This window comes from Helianthus annuus, chromosome 2 (genome assembly GCF_002127325.2).
Source record: "Helianthus annuus cultivar XRQ/B chromosome 2, HanXRQr2.0-SUNRISE, whole genome shotgun sequence".
Lineage (NCBI taxonomy): Eukaryota > Viridiplantae > Streptophyta > Magnoliopsida > Asterales > Asteraceae > Helianthus > Helianthus annuus.
In genome coordinates, this window is record NC_035434.2 from 9,697,214 (window position 1) to 9,709,911 (window position 12,698).

Below are 12,698 nucleotides of genomic sequence, written 5' to 3' on the forward strand. Positions count from 1 at the left end.
TCTTTCTTAGATGCATCTTTCTTAGAGGGCGGTTTGCTATGAGCCTCCGAATGAACCTTGGTCTTGGGATGTGGCACGGACCGGGTCCTACTTCGGGTCCTATTTGATTCACTATATTGCCTTTCAATGGCTTTGGTAACAGCATTCTCCACTAATGCTTGCAGCTCCGCACCAGTTATATGTATTTTAGTGTTATCTGGGCCTTCCTCGGGATGACTGTTTATTTCCTCAGACTTAGCCATGTAGCTTTAGGTGCTACATAAAAGTAAGGACAAGGTCTATTTAGAAGCCTAAACAGTATTATCGTTCTTGACGATTTATTAACCATGGTAAATAAGAGCCATATTAGTTAATTAGTTTCATTCAGGACTTTTTATTAGCTACTTTACCTGAGAATGAAATATATATTGGCACAATAGGCCTAGTCACTTGGACAAATTTCTAAATTTGAATTTAGATTCTATAGGATTAAAATTTGAATAATTAAAACAATCAATCCTTTTCTTGGCAGGGGGTCTATAAACCACGGCTGCCTTTTTGTTTTATATGACATTAGTTATAACCCGTAGGCATTATGTCACAATCAGATATATATATATATAGAATATAAAATTGGATAATTTATTAAAAGGGTGACATGTGTGATTTTACGGATCACACTAGCCAAGAACGCTAACATGTTTACAGATGTTAACAGAGATTGAATCTTTTTAAACAGGTTCTACCATATTGGCCAGGTCTTTAATACGACATTCAAGCTAGGTTTTACCTTTTTAAGATTCTTATTATTAAAATGGTAAATTAAAATAATAATTGCTATTTTTCATTTATTCGTATATTATATTCATGCATATAATTTAAAAATATGAAAAACTTAAATTAACCATTTCAAATAAAATTAACTAACACGAGTTTGCCCTAAACGGGACTTTTACCCAAATAACATACCCACGCAGGGGCTAAACTAACAAACAAACCCACGCAGGGGTCAAACAAAAACAAACAAACCCACGCAGGGGTCAAACAGAAGACAAACATGCCCACACAGGGGTAGAATAGAAAGGAAAAATATATGCCCACGCAGGGGCAGAGTACAGAAATAAATGTCCTCGCAGGGACATGATTAAATAACTAGCAAACAAAGGATTTAGTAGTCCTTTCTGCTTTTTCCCTTGATTAAATCCACCATCTTCTTAAACATCCCACGATTATGCCGACGATCTTCCCGTAATTCATGCCGCATCTCTCGTCGCACTTCATTTATCCCTTGAAGGATTTCTTGAACTTGTGGCGGCGACATCATCGGTGCCTGCGGTGGTAGCGGATAATGCGGTGGTTGAGGAGGTTGCGGCTGCTGATATCCATATGGTGGGTATCCATAAGTCGATTGTCCCGTAGCCCAGGGACCTCCAAAGGTACCTTCCGGATTGAGAGAGTTGTAGTTCGCAGCTACCCAGTAGGGATCCTCTGTAAAGTTATAACCTGTGGGGATCGTCTGCTCGAAGGGATTGTATGCTGCCGCGCTAGTATAAGCAGGGATTGGGTTTCCGAAATCCTATAGTGGTGGTGGCGCGATTGGCGCAGAAGTTACTTCTGAGACGGGATGTGAAGATTCTCCCATCTCTGGTTCTTCGTGAAGTGGCGAGTACCGGCTGCCACCTGAATGTGGAGGGGTGCCGATGCGTACTCCCTCTCGTGCGGAAATCCGTGCATTCGTTCGTCTTCGCCTCGGAGGCGGGGGAGGCAAAACCGGAGGTGGTGGCGGTGGTGGAGTGACCGCGACAAGTCGGGAATCCTCAGAAGGATTCTGCTGCTGCTGTGGCTGCTGTTGCTGGGGGTGCAAGGGAGAGCTGTGTTGTGGCTGGTGCAGGGGAGAGTTATGGTAACTAGGGGTAAATACGCAGTCATACTGCCTGAATTTCTCCTCAAAGCTGTCGGGACCATTGTATGGTGATCCCACAAAAGGTGACCCATCAGAAATCTCGATAGGGTGGTTCGGCGTTCCAGATGGTGGCATTGAGGGATCGGTATCTTCATCGACATCCATCGCATTGCCACCAGGAAAATGGTCTTTTGTTCCGAGTGGGTTAAAACCCATAGGCACATCAAGGTAGTCAGCGGGGTTGTACAGTCCTTGGAAAACAGGTGATGGGTGGTCAAAGGGTGATTGGTGTCCTTGGAGAGGAATATAGGACTGGTGAGAGTTGTGGGGCTCATTTTCTGATTGAGGCCCAAAGGAGTGTGGGATAGAAGGTGAGGTACTCGGTGAAACCGAGTGCCTTGCGGGTTCAGTAAAAGACCTCCACAGATTTTGAGTATCTGTGTTATGAGAGCCTGAAGGTGTTCGCCTGTGCGAAGGTCCGGCTTCATGGTCGTTTGGGGCTGCATATGCTCCATGTCCCCTTCCTCTTCCTCTCATACGTGGCGGCATTTTGTGAACCTGTCAAAAATCAAACAAGTGACACAACAAAATATATATAAGACAAAGTTAGAAAATAAAACAAATTTTTGGATATTTCCTAAGTTCTTTGTCTAGACTCGAGAATCGAGGAATGTGCAATTGTGTAACTGAGATTAAACACAAAAGGCTAGTGTTTAATTCACTCAGAGTTGGCTCTGATACCAACCTGTCACACCCCTAATTTCCACGTGTCACCGGTGGGCCCGGTGGGGAGTATAGTGACGTAGTTGGCATCATCATAGACAAACAACACAATATATAAATGCACAGCGGAAGCAAAGATAGGTTCATTTCAACTTTAATAGAGTGTAATATTAAATATCACTAATAGTTGAAACGGATCCACAGGCGGATCAAAATAAAATAAGATATTGTTCAACAGAGTTATTGTCATCCAAGCTTGCGAGACTTATTGTGGACGCTCTAGAAGACAGCCAGCCTATTACGTGTAGTACCTGCACTTAACCTTTTGGGAAAATACGTCAGTTTACACTGGTAAATACAATTTAACTGACTCATTTTGAAAAGGTTGAAAATTGATTTGAATGCTCAACGCACAAAACATTTTTATAACTTGGGATAATTATTTATAATAATCTTGTGAACGAATTACATGTTACTTGTGCGTTCAGTAGCCCGGATCTTGTCCGGGTTAAAGATCAATAGACACCCCACAATAATGAGTTATACACTGACAGGTGTACGCCTACACCTCGTGCTCTGGTCGTGGCCATCTCGTAAGATGATGCCAAGGATATCCGGGACATGGTCATTAATCCCCCAAAGGCTTAAAGTAAACAAGACTGTTTAAACGAGCCGATCAAATTATTCAATTAACCACCCAAGGATGTAAGATTTGATGCTCGATCAAGCAGTATTCTATATACCGTAACCCAACCCGTATAGGGAAAATAAGTTAAAAGTATTTACCTTGGTAAGTATAAATCACAACTAGCAAGTAAAGGTAGCTTTTACTGGTTCTTCTATTCTGGAACAAAGGTTTATATAACCTATTAGATTCCTAACGGATCTTTATTTAAGCCTAAGCTTAGACCGGTTAGTTTAAAGGACGTTACGGTTCAAACGCACGATTAAGCGAAGACCGGATAGAACGTGATTTAGACCCGACAAGTTTGGATACTTGTATAATATGGGTATGCTAAATACATTCTGGATTTTGAGACAAAAATGATAATGTTTGACCCGTTTCGGTCAATTTATGCAAACTAGTTACATAAACCGAACCGAACGCTAAAAGAGCGTTACGGGTAACCGTAAGAGTCATATGCAAGTTCCCTGAGATAATATGCCTTAAATATGTTGTAATATCAATAAGATAACTTCTATTATGCCCCATACGGAATTAAACTCAATTTACGCCTCATAAGGGCATTTTGGTCATTTTAAAAGATTATAAAAGGGTTAAATTTGTAATCTGAGTTACTGGTCTGATTTATATAGCAAATATACTTAATTTAACATGTTATAACAGTAGGTTATGACCCGTATGTGAAACTTATCATTTAAAAACCAAACTATGTCCCTTAGGGGTATTTTGGTAATTTTACAAGGGCTCAAATGGTCAAAACTGGAAACCTGAGTTCAAAAACTTGGGTTTACTGTTATTATATAAAAATATACTAAAAACATCAGTAGGTATTAACCTTATGTGTCTAATGTGATTATAGTGCATACTATGCGTTAAAAACGCTTAAAAAGCCGATTTGGAGCCATTTCTGGGTTTTTAAAAGAAAGCTGAGATTTTTATAATTCCAGAAGGCTCAAAATATTTTATTTAACAAATGAAATCAGTAGAAAAAGGTTTGGGGTCAAAAGGATTTGTAGAAATCATTTTATGGCCGAAAAGGGCAAAATCGGTATTAACCGAATTAAACTTAGAGACCTATGTTATGCTCAGCCAAAAATTAAATAAAAATCTTCAAAAATCCCAAAATATTATATAACATCAGTGGGTAAAAAGTTTGATATTAAAAAGTGGGCTTAAATAGGTTATACGCTAATTACGCCGTTTACTTAACATAAAGCTCTCAAATTACGATATTGAGCATAACTCTTAATCTAGACCTCAAACTGATATCAAATTTTAAGTGCAAGCTTATAAATCAGTAACAAACGTTTCTACTCTTTCACTTTTTCAAAAATCGCGTTTTATAGCAAAAAGGGCATAATAGTCAACTTTTAAACATAAATCGGAAACATGCATATGCATCGGAGGAGTATTGAACCAAGTTGTAAAATCTCAGAGAGTTGTACATATATGAAATTGGTTCAAAATAAGCTCTAAGGCAGATCTCAAACATGCATGCACGGATCAGAATTGAGAGTCAAAGAAAAAGTCAATTTATGAGACTTTCGGTTCCGATCCGGGTTTAAACTGAAAATTGTTTAGATGAACTTGTTGAGACACGTTCTTACATTGATTAGAAAGTTATTTTGATGATCAACCAGGTTGCATGTGACCTACATTGTTAATTATGCTAAATTTTGCAAAAACACATTCTGTTGACTTTTTAAGAAAAGCTTTGACTCGACAATCATCATGCTTAGAGTGGGAATCTGAAAATACCCTTTTGAGGATTCGTTACCCACATAAATACCAACTTGTAGGTACTTTCAATTCGAGAAATGACTGAGCCATTTTCGTTTAATCATAAAGTCAAACTAAATTTACGACGGATTGACTTACGGTTAATAACTAAGCTAGAACGAATTAGAGAAGGGTATGAACACTTACAAGAGGCCTAATTACAAGTAGGAAGCCCTATGAATCCTTGTTGATGACCAGAGAGCTCCAGATTTGATCTTGTGAATTTTTTTGAATATGCAAGTGTTCTTGGTTTACTACTTCATGTGCCTTATATGCAGATTTTAATGTGTTGTGAGGCTGCCACAGAGGTATACAGGTGTTGCAAGACCTATACAAGTGTCCTCAATTGCATGAAAGTCGATTGGTGAGTTCAGGAGTTGATTACAGCTGTATACAACTCGACAAACAGACAAAACTGGCAGCTGGTCGCTGCATTCTGCGCTGGCGACTCGTAGGCGGGCCGCGAGGCTGGTCACGCGGGCCGCGTACCAGCAGACGACCTGCTTATCAGGTTTCAGCAATTTACCATTCAGCCCCTGATATTTGTAACGTTGTTTTGTTCGTTTATTTAGCAGTCTAGACCCTCACATCTGGTTTTTTAGGAACCTTGGGACTTTTATAAACATGGCAAAGTCCTCGGTTCACTTTGCGCTTACCCGAAAAGTCATGAAATTCACGATAACGCAATTAACCTTTCGTGTACGGTTTTAATCATAACTTTCTCATACGTTCACGAAACTTCATGAAATTTTTATCATATATTCTTGTGAGTATATTTTATCATTACAAGGCTTCGAGTTTGCCAAAAGATCACTCAGAGGTATAAATTCAACATGTTGACACGTTTAGCCCCTGTAGTTTGTAATTCCTCACTTTCTTACATTTTCCGCTTCGTATGATCCATGATTTATCCGTTTGAGATTATAAACATCAAGTAGGGTTATTTTAGAGCCTATTTATCCATTGTTGACACTTTGGACCCTTATTTTCCATAGTTTCACTGTTTGTCAACTTTAGTCCCTCTAAAGTATGTTTTCACATATCCAAAGCTTATGCCACGTGTCAATGCATTAATGGACGTAAATTTCCGAGGTGTTACACTTTAACAGCATAAGAACCATTAAAGTGGTTAGTAATTAACAATGAATCTACATGTACCTAAAGATACCTGATCCTCATGTGCTTGGCAATTTGCAAACCAGCTATTAAGGCTTCATACTCAGCCTCATTATTAGTAGTTTGAAACTCACAAGCAATTAAGTGGGGTATTATGTCCCCCTGTGGCTATTTAATAGTATTCCTAGTCCAGTTCCTTTGATATTTGAAGCCCCATCTGTGAAGAGTATCCAACGATCCTTGGTCTCTTCCAGTTGTTGACTTCCAATTCAGCCTCCCTTTGTTGATCACTACTGAAATCAGCCACAAAGTCAGCTAAGGCTTGAGATTTGATGGCAGTTCTTGGTTCATATCTGATATCATAAGCACTAAGTTTGACTGCCCACTTTGCCATCCTTCCTGACATTTCAGGTTTCCTGAGAACATTCTTAATTGGAAAGTTAGTCTTAACAATAATAGCATGAGTTTCAAAATAATGGCGTAATTTAGTAGATGCCATAATTAAAGCAAGGATAAGTTTTTCTAAATGTGAATATCTGGATTCAGCATCCAGTAAACTTTTACTTACATAATACACAGGATGTTGGGTACCTTCATGATCCTTTACAAGGACTGCACTTACCGCCTTAGAAGAAACTGCCAAGTACAAGGATAATATATCCCCCTTTTCTGGTTTCATTAAGGCTGAAGTTGAGGATAAGTAATCCTTAAGGGCCTTGAGAGCATTCTCATGCTTTTCAATCCATTCAAACTTCTTGTTCTTTCTCAGAATGTTATAGAATTCCTTGCTGTCACACCCCCAAAATCCACCCGCGGAGTACCACCGCTTGGGAGCGTGACTGACCAGGATCAAGCCACCAATCATATCGAACATAGCATTTAATATTAAAAGTAGTCAATGTAATTCATCACGACATGATTGATGTTCAACAAAACGTAAATTAAGTAGCGGAAGCATATTATGAAAACCCAAAGTAATGTTCAAGTGGTTAAACGTTTAACATGGTATCCACGATCCATGCTCCACAACGACCTGCTCCTCCTTGTGCAAGCTCCATAAGTACCTAAGGTCCTGCAAGGCATGCAGCAGAGAGTCAACAACTAGTTGAGCGAGTTCACAGTAAACAGTTCAGTAATAGTAATAGTAAAGTAAGCCTTGTGTTCGTTCGTTAAGTCATGTATCGTATTAGTTCATATCGCGGCCTTCTAGGCATGTGTGCGATGACTAAGGAAAATTCCCAAGTATTCTAGACTATGTATATTTGTATCGCGGCCACCCTGGCATGTGTGCGAAGTTTTAGTATATAGTTCGCGGCCTTTCCAAGGCATGTGTGCGAAGATCAGTCATAATATCGCGGCCAACCCCTGGCGTGTGTGCGAAGATCAGTTCAATTGGTATACTAGTCTAGGTCGTATCTCATCATTACCCTTCCTCACCCTGAGGACCATATCATTAAATTCTATCATCTGAGTAAGTACGAATAAATAATCCAAAACCCATTCCCACCCTGGGAACCCCATGCCTTGGCTGTGTGAACTCACCTTGGTTTGCTCGGCAAGATTAAAGCACGTATTCCAAGTTGGTCAATTAGTTCCGGTGTTCGTCGGTGAACTCGCCGGAGAAGAAGGTGATGTTCGCCGGAGAGGGAGATCGTACCGGTGTGCAGGGGTGAATCTTGCTGCAGCCGTAGGGTTGTATATAAAAATATTTTAGTCGCATGAACTCTCACGTATATATAACGACAAGGTGTGGCGGTTTTGAAATAGGGTGGGCCGAATAGGATTTGGGCTGAATCATTGGCGGTGGAAGTTGACTGTGTGGGCCGCGAGGGGTTAAGGTGGGCTGGGGGTTTTGCTACTGCCGTACGTAAAAGGTGAAATAAGATAGGGTTTGTTGTGAAATAGGGTTTGTTGTTCTTGTGATATGTGCCTTAACATTGTGTATACGTTCATGAGTTTATAAGGACCACAACTAATTAAAGTGGGCTACCATCTAATTAAAGTGGGCCGATTACAAGTTACTCACAATGGGCCGCACTAATCCAAACACACACACAAAGAACATTCACGGCACATAAAGGACTACTTGGGCTCGGAAATTTTGTTTGGGTCGACATCATAAGGTATAGTTATGAAGCCCAACCTGTACGTGACCCGACAAATGCAAGTAAATTATTTAATCGAGTTATCAAACGTTTAAGTTTAATGGAGTTAAGATTACAAAGTTACATGTCCCTAACCTTGAAAGTCCGGGTTGTCACATCATCCCCAAGTTGAAAGAAATTTCGTCCCGAAATTTAGCAAGCAGTCACTGAGGAAGCTAGTTTTGTTGAGCGTTTTCGCGGGGTGTCACATCATCCCCTACTTGAAAGAATTTTCGTCCCGAAAATTGTTCAAAAACGAGGGCTTGAAGTGAGTTCCGACGAACTCGATCTATAGATACCTTACAATGCTTGTGTGTGGGGGCTAATCTTGTGATCGGTGGGAATCATGGTATGGTTGTTAGCGTTTCGTTATATCAGTTGTCAATCAACGAAACAGGGGATTAATGAGGTTCGTACGAAGAATCGAGCGAAAACAGGGGTCCATTAACAACCGAAGGATTCGACCAGCTAATCTATTGTCCAGAAGTAATTTCCAGTAGTGGTGCATGACGGCGCGACACAAAAAGGGAAGTTCGTTGCATCACGGTCGCGGAAGTATATCACTTGTCCAAAACAAAATTTGGTTGGTAAGGTCTCGAGTTGCCAAACGACGAATGCGTGTAACTATGACTGCTTCGTTTCTGGTGACGACGACTGGTGGAGACGATAAGGTTCGTCATCAGAGATGAGTGGGTATAGTTCTCCTAAACCCAAGTTCGTTTGAGCCAGGTCTGGTCTTCGTGAATGTTGACGTACAAACCGACTGTACGGAGGGTCAGATGGCGACGTCATGTCGAGACGGTCGTATGGATAAATAGAACGCATAAAACAGTTGTCGTATTGGGGTGAGGAGAAAACAGGAAAAGAATTTGATCACTACTTGTCAAGTTTAAAGTAAATAGTTGAGTGTCAAAGCAAGCACACTAGGGCTAATAAGGGCAACATGCTACTACGTTAACTAAGCATACCATAAACAATGCACCATGCAAATGTAACTAACAAGTAGGTAACATAAACATAGACCATACCATCTAAAGTGTTGAGTCTTGCACGTGGAGCGAAGCGTCGTTGTGGATCGTTGAGAGCACTGTTCTGGTTATAGTCTGGTTTTAATAAAACGTTTTTCTATATTAAAACCTAGTTCTCTATAACCAATGGCTCTGATACCAATCTGTCACACCCCCAAAATCCACCCGCGGAGTACCACCGCTTGGGAGCGTGACTGACCAGGATCAAGCCACCAATCATATCGAACATAGCATTTAATATTAAAAGTAGTCAATGTAATTCATCACGACATGATTGATGTTCAACAAAACGTAAATTAAGTAGCGGAAGCATATTATGAAAACCCAAAGTAATGTTCAAGTGGTTAAACGTTTAACATGGTATCCACGATCCATGCTCCACAACGACCTGCTCCTCCTTGTGCAAGCTCCATAAGTACCTAAGGTCCTGCAAGGCATGCAGCAGAGAGTCAACAACTAGTTGAGCGAGTTCACAGTAAACAGTTCAGTAATAGTAATAGTAAAGTAAGCCTTGTGTTCGTTCGTTAAGTCATGTATCGTATTAGTTCATATCGCGGCCTTCTAGGCATGTGTGCGATGACTAAGGAAAATTCCCAAGTATTCTAGACTGTGTATATTTGTATCGCGGCCACCCTGGCATGTGTGCGAAGTTTTAGTATATAGTTCGCGGCCTTTCCAAGGCATGTGTGCGAAGATCAGTCATAATATCGCGGCCAACCCCTGGCGTGTGTGCGAAGATCAGTTCAATTGGTATACTAGTCTAGGTCGTATCTCATCATTACCCTTCCTCACCCTGAGGACCATATCATTAAATTCTATCATCTGAGTAAGTACGAATAAATAATCCAAAACCCATTCCCACCCTGGGAACCCCATGCCTTGGCTGTGTGAACTCACCTTGGTTTGCTCGGCAAGATTAAAGCACGTATTCCAAGTTGGTCAATTAGTTCCGGTGTTCGTCGGTGAACTCGCCGGAGAAGAAGGTGATGTTCGCCGGAGAGGGAGATCGTACCGGTGTGCAGGGGTGAATCTTGCTGCAGCCGTAGGGTTGTATATAAAAATATTTTAGTCGCATGAACTCTCACGTATATATAACGACAAGGTGTGGCAGTTTTGAAATAGGGTGGGCCGAATAGGATTTGGGCTGAATCATTGGCGGTGGAAGTTGACTGTGTGGGCCGCGAGGGGTTAAGGTGGGCTGGGGGTTTTGCTACTGCCGTACGTAAAAGGTGAAATAAGATAGGGTTTGTTGTGAAATAGGGTTTGTTGTTCTTGTGATATGTGCCTTAACATTGTGTATACGTTCATGAGTTTATAAGGACCACAACTAATTAAAGTGGGCTACCATCTAATTAAAGTGGGCCGATTACAAGTTACTCACAATGGGCCACACTAATCCAAACACACACACAAAGAACATTCACGGCACATAAAGGACTACTTGGGCTCGGAAATTTTGTTTGGGTCGACATCATAAGGTATAGTTATGAAGCCCAACCTGTACGTGACCCGACAAATGCAAGTAAATTATTTAATCGAGTTATCAAACGTTTAAGTTTAATGGAGTTAAGATTACAAAGTTACATGTCCCTAACCTTGAAAGTCCGGGTTGTCACACTTGCATTTCTCTGATGACTTTGAGATGAACCTGTTCAAGGCTATGATCCTTCCTGTCAATCTTTGCACATCCTTGGCATTGGCAAGAGACTTAATATTCACAATCGCCTTGATTTGCTCTGGACTTGCCTCTGTGCCTCTTTTTGTCACCATTTAACCTAGGAACTTTCCAGCTTTTACACCAAAGTGACACTTGGAAGGGTTCAATTTCATATTGAATTTATCAAGGATATCAAATGCTTCTTCCAAATCTCTAAGGTGATCCTCAGCTCTCTTGAACTTAACCACCATGTCATCAGTATAGACTTCCATCGTGTGTCCAATTTGTTCTTTAAACATCATATTGACTAGCCTTTGGTAGGTAGCACCTGCATTTCTTAGTCCAAATGGCATAGCAATATAACAACAGATACCGGTAGGGGTCATAAAGGCTGTATCCTCTTGATCAGATGGTTCCATCTGAATTTGCTGAAATCCAGATGAAGCATCCATGAAAGTCAATAACTCGTGACCCGCGGTAGCATCCACCATGGAGTCAATGTGGGGTAATGGGAAAGGATCCTTGGGACATGCCTTGTTTAAATCAGTGAAATCGATACATACCCTCCACTTTCCATTTTTCTTTTGAACAACAACCACATTGGCTAACCACCTTGGATACTTAACCTCTCTAATCATACCTGCTCTGAGTAGTTTATCTACCTCCTCCTGGATGATGGCATTCCTTTCAGGTGCAAACTTTCTCCTCTTTTGATGTATGGGTTTGAATAACCTGTCAATGCCAAGTTTATGAGTGATAATATCTTTAGAAATACCTGTCATGTCCTCATGCTTCCAGGCAAAGGTAGCATTTCTCCTCTTTAGGAAGGATACTAGATCCTGTTCAACATTGTCGAGGATCCCAGATCCTATGAAAACTTTAGATTCAGGATCCTGAGGATCCACTAGGATATCTTTCACATCTTGTTCTCTTGCCTCCAGGACATCTCTTGGAGGATACTTTAATTGCTATTGCTCCCTAGGTCTTGAGGCTAGCTTCATTGATGAAGTATAATAATTTTTGGCTTCTAGTTGGTCACTTTCTATCTTCACCACACCCCATGGAGTAGGGAGTTTCACACACTGATGATATGTAGATGGAACTGCTTTCATGTCATGTATCCATGGCCTGCCAAGAATAACATTGCAACAAGATAAGCAATCTATGACACAAAACTTCTGAAAAGAATTAACTCCCTCTATGTAAATGAGAAGTTTAATGTCCCGTAATGTGTTCTTGGTTTCTCCACTGAATCCTACAAGAACCGAAGATCTTGGGATGATTTCTGATTCAGGGATATTCATCTTCTTGAGGACATCAAGTTGGATGATGTTCACTGAGCTTCCTCCATCTATGAGAATCATGCGAACAAAATGGTTAGAAATAAACAATGTAATAACAAGGCCATCATGATGAGGATCCTGAATGTCTACGCGGTCGTCCTCATCAAAGGATATAACTTTATCCTGGGTAAGGATTGAGGTTCGAATAGGCCTATCCCCATTCTCCATCTTTGTCTCTTTAGCATGCCTCTTGGCTGCTGAAAAGGAAGTGCCACATATGTCTGATCCACCAGAAATGAAGTTGATAATTTATGCATCAGCTGGAGGAGCAAGAGCTCTTTCTGGAATCTTTTCAGGATCCTGGATCCTTGACTTTTTTCTTCCAAATAGCTCCTTCAGGT

The 12,698-nt window shown here is 40.7% G+C and overlaps 1 protein-coding gene across 1 annotated transcript; it reads right to left on the reverse strand.

Annotated features, from left to right (window-relative positions):
* Positions 1-1,555: 1,555 nt before the first annotated feature.
* LOC110885695 (abl interactor homolog) lies at positions 1,556-2,419 on the reverse strand. The gene has a single exon (XM_022133399.1). It carries the CDS (start codon positions 2,417-2,419, stop codon positions 1,556-1,558), a length of 864 nt encoding a protein of 287 aa, XP_021989091.1.
* Positions 2,420-12,698: the final 10,279 nt, after the last annotated feature.

Coding starts and splice junctions, on each gene's coding strand:
- LOC110885695 (XM_022133399.1), bottom strand. CDS start 2,419: ATGAGAGGAAGAGGAAGGGGACATGGAGCATATGCAGCCCCAAACGAC.